Source organism: Rattus rattus, chromosome 6 (assembly GCF_011064425.1).
Source record: "Rattus rattus isolate New Zealand chromosome 6, Rrattus_CSIRO_v1, whole genome shotgun sequence".
Taxonomy (NCBI): Eukaryota; Metazoa; Chordata; class Mammalia; order Rodentia; family Muridae; genus Rattus; species Rattus rattus.
In genome coordinates, this window is record NC_046159.1 from 117,096,749 (window position 1) to 117,119,426 (window position 22,678).

General features: G+C 41.3%; 1 protein-coding gene across 1 annotated transcript in view; it reads right to left on the bottom strand.

The window, feature by feature from the left end:
• Positions 1 to 22,678, bottom strand: part of Cped1 (cadherin like and PC-esterase domain containing 1) — a 269,733-nt gene that overhangs the window by 180,001 nt on the left and 67,054 nt on the right. The window contains exon 4 of the mRNA XM_032905260.1: positions 13,873 to 13,948. Coding sequence (XP_032761151.1) covers positions 13,873 to 13,948 — 76 coding nt within the window. The remainder of the gene's footprint in view (positions 1 to 13,872; positions 13,949 to 22,678) is intronic.

Consider the following 22,678-nt stretch of genomic DNA (forward strand, 5'->3'; position numbering starts at 1 on the left):
AAGGTAAGAAACTCACCTAAGGGTGCTGGGCTATTACATGGCCAGGATGGGATTTACACGTAAGAGGCCTGGCCCTTGGGGCACACTCCATTACCCTGTAGCAGCTCATAATCAAGTCGAAGCAGCCTCCACCTCTAAAAACAATTTTTACAAACCATTCATTCTGCCAATTCATACACTTCCTCTAAAACACAATTTGGCTCCACTCACAGCCACTAATGCGTCCTCTTACATTTGTGCTTTTCAAAAACACAGCACAGTTTGACAGCACAATCAGTTAATTCTAAATGACACCATGGAATCCTCCAGTAAAAGCCAGAAAAAAAAAAACCACCAACAACAATAACTATAAGACACCAAAGTGGTCAGGGATTTAGCTCAGTGGTAGAGCGCTTGCCTAGCAAGGACAAGGCCCTGGTTCGGTCCTCAGCTCTGGAAAAAAAAAAAAAAAAAACTATAAGATGCCAAAGTAACTAATTCTAGGACTTTTGTAAGTAGCCCAGGAAGGTGGTGCCATTATACTCGAGAAACCCAGACCTGAAACTGCAGTTTGCACTCCTGTGAGACTCACCCTTGACCCCTCACCCTTGACCCAAAGTGCGTGACTACAGTATGAAGCCTCCCATGATAGGCTTTCCTTGTGCTTAGCAGAGCTGTTGATAGCTCAGGCAGTTGACCCAAGCACAGTCGCACAAGAAAAGGGGTGACAGGAAAAAGTACGAAGGGGACCCTACAAGGTGGCTTACTAGCAAATAGTGAGGACAGGAGAGTTTTCTCTCCCGAGCCTAGCAATTCTGGTCTGCTGTTGAGTTTCCTAACAAAAAATAACCATCTTCTGCCTATTGTAAGTACACATTGCACCGCTCAGTGACAGATACCAATGAGCACTGAGTCAAGAGGATTATGTTATCGGATGAAATAATAAAACCAGAGTGAGTGACCAGATGTAATTTATTATTAGGCCCAGACATAATAGTGTCTTCCAAATAAATTCTTCCTTAGTTTGGATATTATAATCAGCCTAAAAATCTGGTATGATGGTGCAGTGGGGTGACAGGGATCGGAACATGAATGTATTTACTCCATAAATAATTATGTGAGGTCAAAGAGGGGATAGATACGGTCTGTGTCTGATGCATAAGTAGAGATTTAATGCTATGTCTTATTTTTTTCAGGGCAGCTTATCTATAAAATTATCCTGGCATCTGAGGCCGTATAAAGTCCTGCCAGTTTATGTTTAAAACAAGCCTCATAATAATTCTGTTACTACTAACTTGGCCTGATGGCTATGCTTACTTCTCTCACATATACATACGTAGGTATGTATAAGTAGCATGTCTATGTGTATGAAGAGAGAATGCTTTATTTCATTGTGGAAAGCTAAAAGCCTTCCTCAGGTTTCCTCTACAAATCAGCTTGTGGGTATCTTAAACAACACAGAAACAATGCCTTACGTGGTAGTTTGAATGAAAATGGTCCCCGTATGTTATGTATTTGAATGGTTGGTCCACAGTCAATGGACCAGTTTGGGAGGGATTAAGAGGTGTGGCCTTATTGGAGGTATAAAAGCCCAAGCCAATCCCTGTTTGTCTCTGTCTCTGTCTCTGTCTCTTTCTCTCCTCTCTGTCTGCCTCCCTGCCTGTCTGTGGATTAGGATGTAAGCTCTCAACACCCTGTCTGCCTGCATGCCACCATACTCCCCGCCATGATGATCCTTGACTAAAATCGCTGACCTTGTCAGCCAGTCCTAAATTAAATGCTTTATTATACAAGTTGCCCTGGTTGTGGTGTCTCCTCACATCAGTAGAACAGTAGCTAAGACACCTTATATGCTACGTGTACAGATTTATAATAAAGCTTGCTGTATGAAGAATTTTTATAACAACTGTGTGAAGAAGGAAAAAAATCAATAAAATCGTTCCACTTTATAAGTCTAAAAGAGGGGCAAATGGAACTATTTTCCATAGATTTTCTTAGCAGCTGGGTGAACACTGAATGAGGCCTCTCCCACTGGATCCTAGGACTCCTGACTCCCTGTGGGCTAGAATTGTAGTCTGGGCTTACATTCTCACAAAGAAGGTTGGGTGAGACACTTAAGCCAAAAAGGTCCCCTCCCTTAATATGGGTGAATCCTTGCTTTGTCATTCTGAGGCAAGGTGACCCCCTTGAATGCTATACATTTGCATATGAACTGACAGTGGGCTCCCTGCTCCTTTTCTTCGAGGCCTTTAGTAAAAATGGAGGAAAAGAGGGAAAGAGAACATCCCCCAATTTTGCCACTAGATGGCGCTAGAAGTAGTTTTAGAAAATAGTCTCAAAAGTTATAAAGGCAATGAATCACAGGGTTTGAAAGATGTTTGCTGTATGATAAACAGAGTCTGTGCTTCTCTCGCAAAAAAGAAGCATGTCTGCCCCATCATTAAAGGGGAAAACTTCTTCCACAGCTACTGTATTATTCAGTTAATTACATTTCTGCCAGGACAGGTGTCCTTTCTAATCACAACTTCAGCTCAGGATGAAAGATTCTGATTCTGCATAGGAATCTGCACGCGTTTCATTTTCCTTCTGCTGTGCTGCGACTTTCACTTTCAGTCTCTATCAAGATTATTTTTTCAGTGTGATGTGTTGGAAGAGACCAAATAAATGTGTCTTATTATACCTACGTCCTACAGTGTGATGTTCTAGAGGTGGGTCTTAACAGACGTGACCTCGTTCTGTGCTGTGCAATATACAGAGGAAGCCATGCACACGTCAGCGAACGCCTCACATTAATGGACTGTTATTTTATAACAATGGTAATATGTTCAAGTCAAGTCAGTGTCGTGGTCTGGATGGCTGTGAAAATGAGTGAACTCTCGAACACCTCAAAATTATTAATACTGTTTTCTTCCATAACCGTTGCAAAATATTATTGAGAGAAAAATATTTGTCTTTACCACCAGAAGAAGGTTGGGGGAGTGCTTGACTTGAAATCCAACATCATATATCTTCCAAAACTATTGACCCCCTCCCACCCTCTTGTGTGTGTGTGTGTGTGTGTGTGTGTGTGTGTGTATGCATGTGCATGTGTTTGTGTGCATATGTGTATGCATGTGTGTATTCATGTGTGTGCATATATGTGTGTATGTGTGTGTATGCTTGTGTATGCATGTGTGTGCATGTATGTCTGTATGTGTGTGTATGCTTGTGTATGTCCATGTGTTTGTGTGTATGTGTGTGTGTGCTTATGTATGCATGTGTATGTGCATGTATTTCTGTGTATGTGTGTGTATGCTTGTGTATGCATGTGTATGTGCATGTGTTTGTGTGTATGCATCTGTCTGTGTATATGTGTGTGTATGCTTGTGTATGCATATGTATGTGCATGTGTTTGTGTGTATGCATCTGTCTGTGTGAATACGTGTTTGTGTGTATGTGTGCCTCTGTGTGTGTGTATGTGTGCCTCTGTGTGTGTGTGTGTGTGTGTGTCCCATGTCTCCCTCTATCAGTTTTGAGACAGGATCATTCATTGGACCTGAGCTTCTCACTGGGTTTAAGCTGGCTCACCAGAAAGCTCTGTGGATCCTATTTCATCCAACCTAGTCTTGGGATCACAGGCATATACTGCTGTGCCTGACGGTTTGCATAAAGTACTAGGGGTCTGTTTTATGGCTGTGATAAAATACCATGACCAAAAGCAACTTGGGAAGGAAAAGGTTTATTTCCTCTTACTTCTCAGGTCACACTCCATCACTTAGGAAAATCGGGGCAGGAAATCCAGGCAGGAACCTGGAACAAGGAAATGATGCAGGGACAATGGAGGACTGGTGCTTTTTTGGCTTGCTCCACATGGCTTGCTTAGACTGCTTTCTTATGCAACTCAGGACCACTTGCCCAGGGATGGTACTTCTTCTCACCTCCTGGGCTCTCCCACATCAACTATTAACCAAATAAATGACCAACAGGCTTCCCTACAGACAAGAGAATTACAGTCTATGGTGAATGGTCATGTGAGTGCTAGAAATAGAATGGGAATCCTCTGGAAAAACCATCTAAGCCACTAAACCTTTGAGCCATTTCTCCAGGCCACAAACTATATATTTGAAGGAAGACAGAATATCGGCACGAAATAAATTATCAGATTAGCCCCATAAAGAGAAGCAAGTTCAGAGAATGTTTGTGTGAGGCCTGAACTTGATGTTAATAACTTTACATGATCCAGAAAGACAGGTATCCAGGTCAGTCGGCACAGGCCAGCTATGTAGCCTGTGAACAGAATCTAACCCTCGCTGCTGAGATGTAGGAAGGAATGACAATTCTACCCTTTCAAATGACTTGGTGTTCATTCTGTCTGAAGACTTCTGTGGACTTTACCATAACCAGCAAAACACATTTACCGATCATGTAACAATACCTGTTGTTTTTGTCTGTCAAATGCTACTTTCCTTTATGTCCTCACTGATGTAGATTCAGAGCAATGACCAATGACCAATCACGATGCCCCTGACTTGTCCACTATGAGTCCATATCCTTCTCCCTTAAAATATGCAGGTTGAACTCTTAACCAGGGACATTACTAGGTTTGGAAATAACTCCTTTTGAGGTATAATTAAGAGCTAATAAGGCCATCAGGATGGCCTGTAATACACTAGTTCTCAACCTTTCTAATGCTGCAACCCTTTGATACAGTTCCTCATGTTGTAGTGACCACCAACCATAAACTTGTCTTTGTTGCTTTTTCATAGCCGTGATTTTTTATTGTTATGAATCATAATGTAAATACCTAATATGCAGGTGGTCTTAGGCAACCTCTGTGAGAAGTTCATTTGACCCGCAAAGGGATCAAAATCCACAGATTGAGAACCATTGCCCTAATGTAATGTGCTGGTGTCATAAGAAGAGGAAATGAGAATACAGATGTAAAAGACCGTCTGAGGACACAGCATTTGTAAGTGGAGGAGAAGCCTCACAAGAATCCACACAAGTTGACACAGTAATTGCGGACATGTTTCCAGAAGTTGGAGTAATAAACTCCTGTAGCTTAAACCTTGCAGTCTGTGGTACTTTGCTCTCTAAGTACTAACAAAATAGCATCTAACCAACTACTAACAGAAGCTATTCTCTTAGGCATAGTATTGATTAGGCTGGTGCATAGACCATGATCATTCAGGTTGGAGATACAGAAGAATCCACATTTCTAAACGAGGAGTAGATGTAGAGAGTGGTTCTGATGCTAAGGTCCTGTTCCCTAATTGGTTCTTGATTGTTCACTGAAGATGCTAGGGGCCAATTGCTGGGCAAAGGGAAAGAGGCGGGACTTCCAGGGCCCCACAGGCAGGCTAGCCGATGCATGAGAGAAGGAGATTTGCCATGCTTTGGAGGGAGGAAAGCCACCGATCATGTGAGATCTAAGATGGAGAGGCCATTGGCCACTTCTCTGACTCAGCCTGGGGTAGCATAACTAAGCTAAGGGCAGATTTAGCGTGTTGAACTGGAAGTGAAAAGAAGGGTGCAATAACCAAGGAAGGCTTAGAAGAGTCCGATCATTGAGCTAAAGCAAAGTAAAAATAAGCTAATATCTGTGTGTGTCTTTCATTCATGGATCCGAGAGAACTTGGGCAGGGCTGGTAGTGCAATCTGCACAGAGCTTAAAGCAGGGTAGCAAAACTACACACAACAGTAGATATGAGCCATCACCTGCTCAAAAAGAGATGAGGGGAGATCTTGTAATTTTGTCCCTAAACACAGATCTACTTTAGATTTACTAGTTAGCAACCAAACCCTTTGTGTTCCTGTTAATCCTTTTAGGACAGAGTAGCTGACAAAGTTGCACTAAATGACAAATCCCCAAAGGATATAAGGAATAGTTAGTGTTGGTAATGCATAGGAAAAGAGAAAATGTATTTTCTGGTGTGATCTAGGTAAAACAAAGGCATAAAGAATAGGTGTTCTAAGGAAGAGAGACCAGGGAGGCATCCCTAGGGCCACAGAGAAAAAGGAAGAAAAGATAAAAGAAAAAAAACAAAACAGAAAAAGGTCTGAATATTAGTCAAAACAACTACGTTTCTTCCACTGAAACTCTAGGGTATTGCTTCTTCTTCTTCTTCTTCTTTTTTTTTCTTTTTTTTCTTTTTTTTTTTTTCAGTGTTTAGAGCTAAATAAAAAATATCCACCAAAATCCACTGCAATCCAGACAAAGGCTCTTCCTTTCTGGTCTAGGATTAGTAGCTGTTTCTCACACATCCTCACGCTCTTTTGTATGACATATGCATAAAAGAAACACAACAGTTAGCCAGATTTATTTCCTCTGGCTTGAAGGCAGAATCACTGAAATGAAGAAACTGCCTGGGAACTAACCTATGAGAAGAACAGAAGAATCCTTGGAGAAATAGAGGCTTCTCACCATTGATTTCCCGCTCCATCCTTAGGCTGTCAGCACTTAGACACCCTCAAATGAAACAATGAGAACACATCTGAAGACAGGACAAACTGCAAGCCTGCCTGAGAGAAGTGCTCACCCATCTCCAACTTGCCTACAGAAAGGCCAACCAAGAACCTGAGAAAGGACTCGATTTGTCTGTTTAGTTTTCGTTGTTGTTGTTGTTGTTGTTGTTGTGTTTGTTTTTGCTTTTTCAGAGCAGTGAAGTAGGAAGACCTTCTTCTGCTGCATAAGATTTGTTTATAGCTCTCCAGCGTACACGTGGATAGAAATCGAAGACTTCTCAAGTTATTCTGTAGCTGCAAATGTCTTATTAAAAATGGCTGCAACCTCAAGGGATGAGATGCCTTCCCTACTTCTCTGGCTCTTGGTTTCTGACCTGTGGCATTAGATCAACACTTACATCACAATGAATGAGTGGGTAAGTCAGTCTGTGCACCGGCAAGCCCCTCTGATGATTGGCAGGACTCTCCTCCCCTTACTCCAACACTCTCCACTAACAACCTGTTTTTGTTAATCTTTAACATTTCAAAATGGTAGTGATGGTTACGTTGTGTTACTGCCTTCTCCCATGGCTGTTGCAAAAGTCCCCACAAACGCAACTTAAGAGGGACAGGTTTACTTTGGCTTTCAGTTTAAGGGTACAGTCTATGGGGTAACAGCAGGAGTGTGAGGTCACTAGTCACACTGCACCCACGGTAAGGAAACAGAAAGAGACAAATGCTAGTGTCCAGCTTTCTTCTTGGCTTTCTTCTCCTCATTCAGGATGAGTCCCAGCTGGAAGACAGTGACACCACATACAGAGTGGATCTTGCCTACTTAGTAAAGCCTTCCTTAGAACATCCTCACAGACCTCCTGTCAGGTTAACGATAAAGATGAGTCAACTCATCCATACTAGGGATGATGATCTTGTACTAAAGTTTAGTACTGAAGTATGGTTCTGTCTTCAAGGAACCTCAGTCCTTGTAGAGAAGCAAATGGAAGGAAGACGTAGATGGTTCCTGCAAGCTTTGAAGATGGGTGGCCAGGGAGATACTGAGTGGGAATTCCAAGGGACTTCCAGAGGTTCTTCCAAATGGACATTCACCGAGTTTGTGAACGTCTTTTATAAAAATGCAAATATAGCTAAGAGACTCTGTCTGTACCCAGGTGAAGTCAGGTGGAATCTTAATTAGCCGTATAAGGCTAGAGTCTGTGATTGAGCAGTGGAAAAGGAGACAGAGACAGACAGGGAGAAGTTGGAGGAAGAAGATGAACCAGATCCATGTGACCTGAAATAGCCACAGGTAGCTATGGATGTCGTAGAAGGACAATAGAATAATGTAGGGCACATTTGTCCAATCTAGGTATGCAGCTTGTATCAACATTAATTGAGCTTTGAGTTCTTCGTGTGGGCATTTGGGGAGTTGAGGATTTACTGTTATGAATCTGGCTGGTAAATTACAAGCCTCAGGAGTTTTCATTATAGGGGACTAGGGGTTTAGAGCCAGAGGCAGCCAGTCTCAGCAGGCTAGCTGCAGGGGTAGGATGGCCTGGGAAGCTATGAGTGTTTTAGAAGCAGCTAACCAATGGAACCTGTGGAGACCGCTGCTCATGGCTCCCCATGGGGTAGTGAGACCAAGGTGCCGGCTCATAGCCAAACTTAGTGTGGAGTGGGTTTTAATAATTACACGCTACAAGACTCTACCTGGAGTAAGGGTGTAGTTGAGTATGACCTGTTTCCATCAGCCTACTTTCTGCTCTCATTTTGCTCAAGTCATACTCAAGAAGTGATATTGGTACTTAAGGGGAAGTGTCTTGTGTCAGGAGTGTAATCCGGGGTAACATAGAATGCAAGGGTTTTGGAGTGAAAAAAGCATAAGGAAACTCACAGAAAACACAAAGAAAAGTGTCAGGATTCAAGAACTAGCAAACCTCGGAAATATTAGACCTGGAGTATACTTCGTACATATATATCATGAGTCAATATTAAAAACTAACTTCAATTATGTTATACAAATGATAGATTTTTTTATCTCGTAACTAATAATTAGAATTTTTAAAAAGCTGCATCTTGTTTGCACGTAATCAATGTATTTATTATAGTTTACCTTCCTTTCTTTTCTTTTCTATTATCTCTTTTGGTAAAGTTACTAAAAAGCAATGAGGATGTGGGTCCTAAAATGATCCAAGTGTTGTCTCTGAGTGGACATCTTGGTCTCCTTTTAAAATTCCTTACAAAAGCCAGGGCTTAGACCTAAGATAAAACTACTTGAAAGAACGAATAATACTCAAAACAAAACAAAAACCTTGGCACACTCCGAACCAGGGTTCCTTGGATGGCGTTGCTACACTAAGAACAAAAACAACCCCGATCCCGCGGAACAGCCCTCTTAGGTTAATGTTTTTGTAGTGCAAATATGGGAAAGCAATTCTTCCTATCCAAAAAAAAAAAAAAAAAAAAAAGGAAATGTCATAAAAAGCACAGACAACAAGTTTGAGCCAAGCAAATACTATAAAAACTTTCCCCCCACAAAAGGCAAAGTATTAAATGGCAAGACAAAAATAAATCTCTTCACTAGCCAGAAAACTTTCCATGGGTGTATGTCCTCCCAAGTGAGTCACAAGTCTAAGGTCAGGTACGCACTGGCTGGGGAAGAGACACAATGTGTGAGCTTTAGTCCTTATCTCTGACCAAACTACTGCTCCAGCCAAAACTTTGTCCTGTTTCATTTGCCTGGGTCCCAAGTACATCCCTTCTTGGCATCTTGATCTGGATGTGTTTTTGAAGACAAAGCCTAAGACTGCAAGTCTCCGTGGAATCATGGGATCTTACAACGTTACTGCGTACTTCCAACCTTGATATACAGAAGCAAAGCTATGTTACACAAGTCACCCTGGACTGCACACTGATTGTGTAGAGTGAGAACTTGTCATGGATTCCCTGAAACTGATGGCAACGCTTGCCCATGCATCTTTTATATTTTGGCACATTTCACATACATACATACATACATACATACATATATATATATATATGTGTGTGTATATATATGTATATATATAAATTTTCTTCCAAACTTTTTTTAAAAGGTATTTATTTAAACAATAGTCTCAGAAGATAGAAATGACACCTCATTCTGGGATATCAAGAGGGAAAGCTTTGTTTTGTGTCTAAGGTGACCCTTACGTAAGGGTCACCTTATGTAAGGTGAATTCCTTACATAGTCAAAGATGACCTTGAACTTTCTGCTTCCTGCCTCCACCTCTGGGATTACAGGCAAGTACCACTATGCCTGTGTTTATGTAGTGCCAGGGACTAAACCTAAGCTTCATGCTTGTAAGCTACCACTCCACCAATCGAGCTCATCGCCTGTCAGGAAATCTACAAAGTCCAAAGTTCCTCTCCTGATGCAAACCAGGGCATTTATAGGTGTCACCTGGCCATTCGCGGTGAATAGGGTTTGGTGAGGAGGCTCAAATGCTGGGCAGTGCTAACTACCATTAACGCTGCAAATACCAACTCCATTTGTTTCTGATTAGGCATTTTATAGCATCCGACACGATCCAGAAAAGTGTGGCAGGTGCCTTGTGAGCTGTGAAGTAGGGCAAATTTCACACCTATCACAGTTTTTCAGAGAAACATAAAATTCTTGTCATAATCAATCATAAGAAGAGAAAGAAATTTAAATAATGTGAGGTTGTTGCTCCAGTTTTCAGAAATAGAATAGTCCAGCCACTATTAAGCATATGTATTAGATATAATATACAGCTAGATTTACTTTTTAAATCAGTATATATACATGAGAAAGCTTATATATATATATATATTCCACCTGATTTTAAAAACTAAATTATGAAATAGGCCTATAGGCCTTATAATCTATACTCATAGATTTAAAAACAAAAGCAAAACCAAAAAAAAAAATCCCACAAAATGAAGTAATTCACATTGCTAACTAAAGACAGAGCTGAAAGACTCTAATTTTAAACTTTTATTAGCCTCTAAGTAAAACATGGTCTAAAACAGTACAGGCTATTTTGACCTTAAATAAAAATACCTCTCTTACATAGCATTATGTTTAATTTTGTTTTTCTATGTTTGTTTTCCCTCCAAAAATTATAGTCGCTTAATGAGCTCTGTTCTATTGCGAGCACCATGCTAAATATTTCATAGGCACCATCTTATTCTCGTGATCTTTTCACGTATGTAATATATACCAACCACTCTCCTCACCAACCTCCTTACCATTCTGGCAAACCCTTCTCCCGTACAAATCTGTCTTTCTCCCCTCCTCCACCTTGTACGAGTTTATTCATTTTGTTTGTGACCCACTCTATGTGTCCCTTAGGTTTGATGCTGTCCCCCGAAACCCAGCTGGCTCAGCAGAGGGTAAATGTTTCATACGTGTTATCGTATTTCCCTGGATTTCTCTTGAGACAGTGTGTTGATGTGGAACCCAGTTGGCCTGGACGTCACAATCTTGTCTTTTCTGCTGGGTCCAGGGATTAGAGATAGAAACATCACTGTCCTCAGCCCGCCTCACCCCTTGAATGATCCCGTACACTACAGTACTACAGTTATTTACCAAGTCTGCTACTAAAAATTCAATATTCACAGTAAACCAATTAGTTCCACTTTGTGAACAAGTTTATACTATGTTTTGTGTATTCATAGAAAAAGATTACGACAAAAGCTACTGTTCATGACATTCTAATCAGAAATGTCTGCTGTAGGTACGTTATTTTTAAAGCAAGACACTTAAGAAAATTACCTTCCGTTCGAGAAAGATAACGTGGTAGGAGAAGTTATCCCACAAAACTGTATTGTTACTCACAGAGATAAATAGAAAATTAGCATATAAGAAAGATAGAGAGAGAGAGAGCAAAAAGGGTTAAATATTTCTGGAATTGGTCATGTTCTTCAGAGTAAACTGATTTCCAAACTGAAAAAGGCAGAAAAAGCTTCCTAATTCTATAGAAGCAAGGAAAAAAGTAACATATCAGACTTTCTTGAGGAATACATACATGTATGTGCATGTGTGTGTATATATATGTATATATGTATGTGTGTATGTGTGTGTATGCGTGTATATGTGTGTATGTGTGTGTGAGTGTGTGTATGTGTGTGTGTATGTGTGTGGGAGGTGTGTGTGTGTATATGTGTGTGAGTCTGTGCGTATATGTGTATGTGAGTTTGTGTGTATGTGTGTGTGAGTGTGTGTGTGTATATGTGTTTGGTTATGTGTCTGTATGTGTCTGTGTGTGCGTGTGTGTGTGTGTGCATGCATACTTCATACTACGGAGGCTGCTCGAATTTCACTGCTGTACTGCCCTCTGTTTTCCATGACACTAAAGGCTTTTGTTCTGAATCAAACATTCTTACATATAAATTACAGCAGGAAACAGAACAAAAAACAAAAACTGCTTTAAAACCTGTAAGCTCTGTTCAAAATGCAGACAATTTGGTGGTGGGGATTATCTTATCAGAAGGGACTCTGGGATTTATTAATATTTAGTAGTGGAAATGTTGCTTTTACTCAGCCCGGAAGAGCATTATCTTCTTTGTCTATTATTCTATTATTTCGGCGTTTATATGTCTGCACAGGGGTGGGCGCATGCATGTGCACCTGTGTATGGAGGACAGAGGGCAACCTCAAGTGTCCTCCGTCATCCGTCTCTACCCTAGCTTTTGAGACAGTCTGTGATTGTACCTGGGGCTTACTGAATTGTTAAGACCTTGCTATTGGGGCTCAAACTCAGGTCTTCGTGCTTACAGGACAAACAATTTACTGACTGAGTCGTCTCCACAGACCCACATTATAGCGTCATAAAATCGTAAGCTATCGACATCTATAGCTAAGTGGTCAAATGCTTTCTTAGCACGCACAAGGCTCTGGTTCAAGTCCCCGTCCCTGCAGGAGAAGTGCGGTGGGAAGGGGATTTCCAGTCAGCGGTGATGGCATTCACCTCCAACCTTAAGCACGTTGGAGTTAGAAGCAGCGGAATCAGAAATTCAAGGCCAGTCCTGGCTACCCAGAGTGTTTGAGGCCAGGCTGAGCGAACCAGGCTTTAGCTGAAAGGAATAAAATTAAAGAACTAGGGTGTACGAGTCAGCCTTAAGTGTGCTATGAAACAACACAAACAGGAAAAATTCACGCACTATTTATTTTAGAAATCTGTCTTAAATCTAAAGAAAGATTACTGATTCGTTTAAATTTTAATTTCAAGTAAGTGAATTAGAGAGAGGAGACTGCTGTCAGTACATCAGGACACGCCCGTGGCTGATGTTTGGCTGGGAGGCAGAATCTCAATCCATGGAGAAGCCAATGGGTGACAGTACGCCATGTTTTCTGATTCAGTCATAAATTAATAAATGCAGAAACGAAGTCATGCAGATCTAAATTTTAATTACGTGGTAAAACACCTCCTAAGGGCACAAGCATTAATGGGTATTAAAGAAGAAATCTGAGGTACTCTCACCACTGAGCGCTGAAGTAGGCTATAATTTTATCTGTGAAGACTTATTTCATCTCTAGTGGCCCACTTCCCTTCTGATGTCTTTTTCTCTGGGGCAACTGTGCAGAAACTGGAGGTAGTGATTTTTCTCCCAAATTCCTGATACAGTCAAGATGTAATGTCTTCGTTGAGTGCCCTGCCTTAAACCCACTTTGAAGATTTTAGAGAGGGAAAAAAAACAAATTTTTTTTCAACAGAATAACTGCTCTAGTTTGCCTCTATCGCTGTGATAAGACACAATGACCAAAAGCAACTCGAGAGGAGAATGTTTGTTTTGCCTCACAGCTACAGGGAAGTCAGGGCAAGAACTGAAGGAGGGGACTGAAGCAGAGGCCACAGAGGCGTGCTTCTTACTGGCTTGCTGTCTGTGTTCAGTCTACTTTCTTATATAAACCAGAACCACTTAGCCCATGCTGGCACTAGCTAACAGTGGTCTGGGTCACATCAAATGTTAAGGAAGAAAAGGCACCACATTTTTGCCTACAGGCCACTCTGATGGAAATTTTTTCCCCCTCAGTTTAACTTTCCCTTTTTCCTGTTGACCCTGGCCTGTGTCAAGTGGACCAATCAAAAGTCAGAACCAAACAAATCCTAGCACAATGACGCAATCATAAATCCTGGTAAAACTTCAAGTGATGGATAACTAGGAACCACCACAAAAAATATTTTTAAATTACGGCAGAATTACTTCAAGTAGAAGCAGATAAGACAAATAAAAACAGATGCCTAAGAGCTCAGAGGGAAAAACCCAAAGACAAAGTGCCCGTTGTGCTAATATGAGATATTATCAGGGCCTTCCTATTGCCAACGCTTGGGCATTAGGGGCGATGTTGGGGATGGGGTTGATAGAAGGGGTGTTGGAGATGCTGCAATGAGGCCTTGTTAATTGCTATTTATGTACAGTAGCCTACGGATGTCAGACACCTCATGCATAAAGAAGCAAACTAAAGATTACCTGGAAATCTTCTGATTATTTCACACAAGCCTTCTTTTCTGCAAAGCTGAGGCTGTATTTCTGGTAACACATTCACCTGAAAGAATGAAAAGATTTTAGTGATTTAGGTGTTCACGAATGACAACACCAAAGAAAAAGATAGATGATAGGTAGGTAGGTAGATAGATAGATAGATAGATAGATAGATAGATAGATAGATAGATAGATAGAAAAAGAGAGACATAGATATAAATAGATTGATAGATACATAGGTACACAGATACATACATAAATATATAGATAGTGGTAGATATTAATCATCATCTGCTGTATTCACATCCACAGTTAAAAAAAAAATCTTTAAGTGAACTCTTGAATCGAGAATGACAAATTAGCTGCTTTGATTACATAAAATAAAAAAATGGCCCTCATACAGCTTCAAAATATTTGGGAATAACTCGGGAAACCTTTTTATTTCAAAACCATCATATGTGCTAGATATAAAAAGACATACTTATGCCAAGTACAGTGACATAGCTTCACAGTTGCACATGGCAAAAATACTGCTAAGAGACTAGAAAGCCACACAATGGAGTTCCAGAGGCCATGGTGACCTGGGCCACTCAAAGTTTCAGTCCATGCCTGGCCAGTCCCATTACCTCACACACAGTCTTTACTTCATCTTTACTCCATAATGAAGGCCATTGTTGTTTCAACCATTTTAAGAAGAGCACCTATTCCAACAAGTTTCACCCTCTCCTCTTGTAAATTTACGGTTTGATTAATTACCTACATCAACTACATCCCCAAACCAAAACCAAATATGGTTAAACCTTGTGAAAGAGAGAGAGAGAGAGAGAGAGAGAGAGAGAGAGAGAGAAAGAGAGAGAAAGACAGAGAGAGAGAGAGAGAGAGACAGAGACAGAGAGAGAGAGAGAGAGAGAGAGAGAGAGAGAGAGAGAGAAGAGAGAGAGAGGAATCTATTTAAATTTGCTCGAAGATCAGATTTATTCTTGAGGCATTATTGATTATTTTCAAACTAACTCCCTCTCTCCCAATAAAGTATTAGAGTTTCTTCAACACATCCTGATGGCGTGACTAGACAAAACTCAACTGTGTTGGAGAAAACAGGGGAAAAGGCCTGGCTGCAGTACTAATTCTGCACTTGACAGAACCCTAACCTCGAGCCTGGTTTGCTTGTTTGTTCTCAATTTCTCCACTTGTACAATAAAGTATGTAGGGCCTTGGGTATCTAAGTCGCACTTTGATCAATTCTATAATAAGATGTAGCTTTTTCCTAATGAATCACTTAAAGTGCTTTGACCCAGTCTGATTAAATCTTCCCTGACACTTGGAATTGTATTAACTTACTCATTTACTCAGCAGACTCTCTGTTGCCTAAGTATAGCTCCAGGGAGAACAAGCCCCAGTCCGGGTCCTGTAAGCAGACCTACGCTGTGCCTATGCATGGTGGCTTTCCTTCCTAAACACTGCGATCTGGGCAGAGTCTATGGGGATGCGCAAGTCTACCATGTGTTTTGCTCTAGAAATCCAGGGAAAGCTGGCAGTGTGGAACACTTACAGTTATAGGGCTGTCTACGCTTCTCAAATTCAAAACGGGTAAGTCTAGAGACTAAGTTAGGACAGCTTTCCTAAGTCTCTGACTCAGCACTTCAGAATTCTTAAGACAAGCTGGAGGAACAGGCAGGGGACTGCAAAAGCATGAAGAATCTCTAAGAGAAATTTTCGCTTTTATTTACTTATTTTTTTGTTCTAAGTTGCACATGCAGCATCTTTGTGAGAGTGTGCAGAGATTCAAACGGCAATAAACGGAGACATTTTTCCTTATGCAAGGCAAAAATCATTCAGTTGCTAACAACTTTAATAGAGTGTTTGGTGAAGGGAGGAACCAGAAAGTGAAAACCCACTAGAGAAGCATCATTAAGGATCATGGACGAGCCCATGTCCATTCCAACCTTCTAAAGGTCTCAGAGCGCATGGGTGGTTACTGTGGACGCTTAGAACCCTGGCTCTGTCTTCTCCTCCTGCCCTATTAGGAGGCAACGGAAGACTCCCAGATCCAAAGGACACTATAACTGCACAAGTGGGTCCCAAGAACGAGTGGGTCCACTACAAAGGCAGAGTACACTAGCACAGATTGCAGACAGAGAGTGATGTGTCTTCTCAGAGCGGTGACTTCTCACGAACTAACGTATCACAAAGACTGCATGCAAAGACCACAGTCCCCAAAGGCAAGTGAAGTCAAGGCAAGTTCCACGGTGCAGTTCTGGCTTATCCTGCTCTCGCCCACCTAAGGATTCCCCTTCAGTGCATCCTCCAGAGAGTGGCTTCGGCATTCACACTTGCAACCAACGTAACTCTGGGGACATGTGACTGTGATGACACACAACACCGAAATGCCATGTCCCTTCTCCTCTGGACATGAACACAAAACTGAGAGTTGAAACTGGCCAACTCAGCAAAGGAAGTGAACCATTAGCACACCATGTACCACACAGTTGTTGCAAATCAATTCCATCACATATTTGACTGCTGAAGCTTACAATGCTCTCTCGCATTCACGTGAATTTTGTTCTAATGTGTATTACAAAACATGGAAGACTTGCATCATTACCAACTGGAATATTGCCCAAGGAGTTTTATCTGAGTTAACTAACTTAAATGATAAGCTTCTCCAGTATAACACTGCAACAACTCTCTTAATAACATTTACTTTTTAATTATATTTTACTGTGTGTGTGTATGTGTGTGTGTGTGTATGTATTCATGTGTGGGCAGATGTTAGTGGGAGGAACAGTGCACATGCACATGTACGTCCATGTATGTGGAGGTAAAAGAGCTAACTTGATGCCATTCACCTTCTTTGATACAAGGTATCTCATTGGCCAATAGTTCACCAATTAGTCTTAACCAGTTGACTATCAAGGGCATGCCACTATACCAGACACTTATACGTGGGCTCAAGGGGTCACACTGATTCTCCAACTTAAGTGCGCTGCTGATGGAAATATACCTCAACCAGTTAATAACCATTATTTTTTTTAAATAACAGTTTTGGGTTCACTAAAAACTAGAGCAGAAGTAAAAGAAGTCTCTCATATACCCCAGTGCTCCCTTTCGTACATGTCTACCACCAATATCAACATCACAAAGTAGATATTATGTTTGCTAGAATTAATACCATTATCACTTAAAACTCATTCTTAATAAGACTTTTGCTCTTGCTTGTGGGTATTTGTGTGCAGACATGCACATATATGTGTCTATGTGTATGCATGTTAATGTGTGGGTATATGTGTCTATATCTTGTATGAGGTTAAATGCTCCCTGTACATATATTTTGCATATATAGAGAGAGGGGAGGTGAGAAATGACTGCTTTTTTCTTTCCTTAGCATGAAAAACATTTCACAAATGAGAAAGTATATGTAAAACGGTAAAGCCATTCACTACTGAAATAGTTCTTAAAGATACAATTGAGAAGACAGAAATGTGTATTTTTAAAAGATTTCAAATAGCAAGTATGTCTCTATAAATTTACTCTGTAATTCATGTGCCTGAATTGTTTCTAATGCAAATTATCATAAGCAAATGTAAAAGCCAGGCCTGGGGAGTGACTCAATAGATAAGCAGCGGTCAGATCCCTAACCCCCATGCCAAAGGCCATGCCGATGTGGCAGCCTTCCTGTAATCTCAGCACTGGGCATGCAGAGACCCGTTCCTGAGGCAAGATGGCCAGCTAGACTATCTGGAATTAGAGAACTCTGGATTCAGAAAATGACTTTTCACAATAAATAAAACTGAGAGCTACTGAGAAAGACACCAAACTTCTACTTCAGGTCTCCAAAGGCATGCACAGATACATGTACACAAACATGATAACTTGCACGCACACAGATACACACACATACACTCATGTGCATGTGCACACACGCACACACACAAACACAAGCAAAAGAAAGAGTCAAAGGTCTGACTTCTTTTGAGGCATTTTTCATTCAAATAAAAGTAAAGCCATTATATGAAACATGTAAAGTTAGAAAAATAAAGCCCTTGCAACATTGTTATCTAATTAAAGAGCATGAACATTTAAACTGGGACTCCTTAAAAATAAAAGAATTAGATGGGAAATATTTTTTTCTGGTCATTGCACAATGAAGAGTAACAAGAACACTGCACTGGGGATTACAGAATATTCTTTCTGCTGTTCTATTGACAGAGACGATCATGCCTCTTATTCTGTCAGGGTTTAGACCTTCTCCGAAGGCTACTCAAGGTCATCAGCGATGAAAATAACTAGTGTCAGAAAACCAAAACCAAAACCAAAAGTAGAACAAAACTAGGAGTCCCAGCTAGTGAAAGAAAGAAATGTCTTTCTCTTCTGTCTTCCAGACACTATCATCATTCCATGAGAGTAACAAGGAAATGCCCTGCGTGCTTTGCGGTAAGGGCCATGGCAAAACTTCCCAGTGCTGCAAACACTGAAATCAGCATCTGATCTCAGTGACTGCTAATCCCACAAACATTCGAAGCTGGGAATGAGCTCCATTGCTTCTGTAACACTAGCACCCAGCTACGCGCGATGAGAAGAACTCCAGTTAAAAACTGCCGAGTTACATCACACAGTGGCCTCCCTTCACGGAGTCTCATGGATAGACCCCCCCTTAAATCCATGTTTCTACACTTCAGGCCATTCACTCACTCATTCATTCATTGTCTGGTTGCTCAAAAATCTCGTGATTATTTTCACCAACTACTGAAATTGCAGTTTTAATTCATAATCCTAATCTACTCAGGTGCCCTCCTTCACGCCAAAGTGGTTGACAAGTTCGCAACAACCCCAACACACGTGAAAGCAATTCTGTCTCGAATACGTGGCGTACATAAGTCACGGCTCATAAGGCTTCGGATTACTTTTTCTTTCCAAGTGGAGTCAATCCGTGTTTTCTTTCAGAATTCTCATTGGGTTACGCAGTCAGAACAGTGCTTGAGGACTTGATTTGAAAGGTTTTCTGAGAAAACAGGCATTTGAAATCAGACTTCCTGAGTGTGGGTCCTTATTAGTTCTTTTATTACTAAGAGGCCTTAGAGAACTGACAGCCTCAGTGTGCTACTGTCCCCTCTGCTGTAAAGAGAGAGCACCAATGTAGACGGGAATGCTCAGGATGCGATTGGTGCACAGTAAAACCTCACAAGAGTTAGCTACTGTTATCTCTCATTCATTTATTCATTCGTTTATAAATTTATGTATTTATTTATTTATATATTTATTTCTGTGATTTTTTTTACAGTTCAGACTTCATCCCCCCTCCTTCCACCTCTGTCTCCAAGATGTCGCCACTCCCTACCCCAACCCAAGCAGACCTCCCAACTTCCCAGGGCCTCTTTGAGGGTTAGGTGCATCTCCTTTGACTGAGCCCTGACCAGGCAGTCTTCTGTTGTATATGTGTTTGGGGGGCTCATATCAACTGGTGTATGCTACCTGATTGGTGGCTCAGTATCTGAGAAATCTCTGGGGTCCACATTAGTGGAGACTCCTGGCCTTCCTGTAGGGTCGCCTTCCTCCTCAGCTTCTTCCAGTTTTTCCCTAATTCAACCACAAGGGTCAGCAGCTCTGTCCATTGGTTGGGTGTAAGTATCTGCATCTGACTCCTTCAGCTGCTTGTTGGGTCTTTCAGAGGGCAGTCATGATAGACCCCTGTTATCTCTCATTTCTATCAACACCCCGCTTTCCTCCCAGCTAGTCCAATTCACCCTCATCCTAGTGAATCATTTCAGAAACTGGCTTCCTTCATTGGCTCATCACTTCCCAAGTGTTTACTTTAATATAGCTGCCGGAGGAGAGTTGGTAAAACTGTAATGAGATTCCTGTTGGCCCTCTACTCAAAATCCTCCATCAACCCACCACTTCACCGAGGACAAAAATTTTCAGTCATTAAAAGGGTCCCCAGGTCACATATAAGATCCCATTCCAAGAACATTTCTACCTTCTCCTGCTACACTAACTTTCCCACAGTTATATGGGATCCTTGCTTTCTTAAAACATACAAGACAGCCGGGAGAGATGGTTCAGTATTTAAATGAACTGGCCTCTCTTCCAGAGGACCCAGGTTCAATGCCCAGCACCCACATGGTGGTTCTGTAACTCCAGTCCTAAGGGATCCAGCTCTGTCTTCTTGCACGCGATGCGCAGACATTCGTGCAGACAGAACGGGAATGAGAATGGCTTCTATACGCTCGTGTATTTGAATGCTAGGTCCTTAGTGTATGGACTGTTGGGGAATTATTAGGAAGTGTGGCCTTGTTGGAGGAGATATGTCACTCAGGAGCTGACTTTGATATTTCAAAAGCCCACTCCGGGCCTAGTCTCGCTCTCCCAGATGTAAACTCTCAGCTATGTATGGCTCCTGGACCAAGCCTGCCTCCTGCTGCCTTGCTCTCCCCAGAATGATGATGGATGGATTCACCCTCTGGAACTGTAAGCTGCCTCCAGCTAAATGCATTCTTTTGGAAGTTGCCTTAGTCATAGTGTCTCTTCACAACAATAGATAAATAACGGAGACCACCACACATGCTTAAAAAAAACTGAAAACGAAATAAAAAACAAACAAGAAAAACAGACAAACAAAAACCAGACTACTTCCTTTAATCTGATGCTGATTTCTCCTTTCCTGTGTGTCTGAAATTTTTACCTGAGCCACTGACACCAAGATCTTGCAGACTGAACTCAAATGTCACTTGTTTGGGAGTGTGGGGGATGCTTGACAGGGTTTCTCTGTGAAGAACTGCTTGTTCTGGAACTCACTCTGTAGACTTGGCTAGCAAACTCAGAGGTCCTCCTGACTCTGCCCACTATGTGCAAGGAACATAGGCATGTATTGCCACACCCTGCTCCAATGCTCTTTTGATGGAGCCTACTCATCAGAAGTTCAACAGCTAATTTTTTGTTTTCTCTTTTTACTTTGTTTTTCCCCCTGGTTCCTTTTGACATCTACTGTGCACCTTTGCTACCCTTTCCTTTCCCTGTCTCCTATTGAGAGTCTAATCCCACAAGAGCAGGGATTTACATCTGTTTTGTTTATTTATATTTCCTCAGTATGTAAACAGGGCTCAGTACAGATGTCCGTCAAGTAACTGCAGATATGACAAAGGTACAGATGCGTTAATTAGTGCACAGACAAATGAATGAGTGACTTAAAAAAAAGATTTGGCAAGGAAAAGACTTGGAAGGTGGTGGCCTCCAATGTGATAAATGGTATTACTCTAAATTTACTGGAAAAAAATCTCAAAGGCAAAAATTCTCCCACACGAGAATTTACTTTTTAAATAGAAGGAAGTCAGACTTGGCACATGGATAGAAATAAATCTCCCTGATATGTTATGAAGATTTACAACATAACAATTATAAAAGAAATGCAGAAATAGAAACTGACCATTAAAATGAATAATATTGATAACTGATAAGGTCCCTGACTAGATATTAAAATTGTTGGCCCAAAGTTTACAGAAAAGCAAAATATTTCCACAGTCTCAAAGTGTCACACTCTAAATATTTACAAAACCAAAGGAAATGTACTGATTCTACCATGGAGAGAGGCAGCTGATACTACCTATGCCAGATAACAAGGGAAACAGGACCAAGGAGTGCTGGTACCTCCTGATCCTTAAAAACACAAAATATATTATCTCTTCTGTGGCCCTCTTAGTTATTTTTCAGTTGCTGTGGTAAGATGTCATGATCTTATAAAATGAATAGTTTATTGAGGGCTTACAGTGTGAGAGGATAAGTTCGTGACCATCATGGCAAAGAGCTTGGTGGCAGGCAGGCAGGCATGGCACTGAGAAATGTCAGACAGACCCCCAGTGAAGATGTCAGAGAAAGTGAGACTAGGCCTAGCATGGGGCTTGAAACCTTAAAACCTTCCTATAGTGCCATACTTCTCCCGGCATAACCACACCTGTTTTTTAAAAATTTTTTATTAGGTATATTTCTTTACTTACATTCCAAATGTTATTCCCTTTCTTGGTTTCCTGTCCATAAGCCCCCATTTCCTCCCCACCCCCCATAGGGGTGTTCCCCCCATCCATCCCCCTTATTGTCCACCCCACGTATTCCGCTGCACTGGGGAATATGGGCAGGACCAAGAGCTTCTCCTTCCACTGGTGCCCCAACAAGGCTATTCTCTGCTACATATGCAATTGGAGCCCTAGGTTAGTCCATGTATAGTCTTTCTGTAGTGGTTTAGTCCCTGGAAGCTCTGGTTGGTTGGCATTGTTGTTCTTATGGGGGTGTAAGATCTTTCAACTCTTTCAATACTTCCTCTAATTCCCCACAAGGGGGTCCTGTTCTCATTTCAGTGGTTTGCTGCTAGCATTGACCTCTGTATTGGACATGCTCTGGATGTGTCTCTCAGGAGAGATCTATATCCCATCCTTTTCAGCATGCATTTTTTAGCTTCATCAATCTTATCTAGTTTGGTGGCTGTATATATATGGGCCACATGTGGGGCAGGCTCTGAATGGCTGTTCCTTCAGTCACTGCTCTAAACTTTGCTTCCATAGCCCCTCCTATGGATATTTTTTCCCTTTTTAAGGAGAGGTGGGAGCATCCGCATTTTGGACATCCTTCTTCTTGAGCTTCCTGTGGTCTGTGGATTGCATCTTGGATAATTTGAGCTTTTGGACTAATATTCACTTATTAGTGAGCGCATACCAAGTGTGTTTTTCTGTGATTGGATTATCTCACTCAGGATGATATTTTCTAGTTCATTCCATTTGCCTATGAATCTCATGAAGTCATTGTTTTT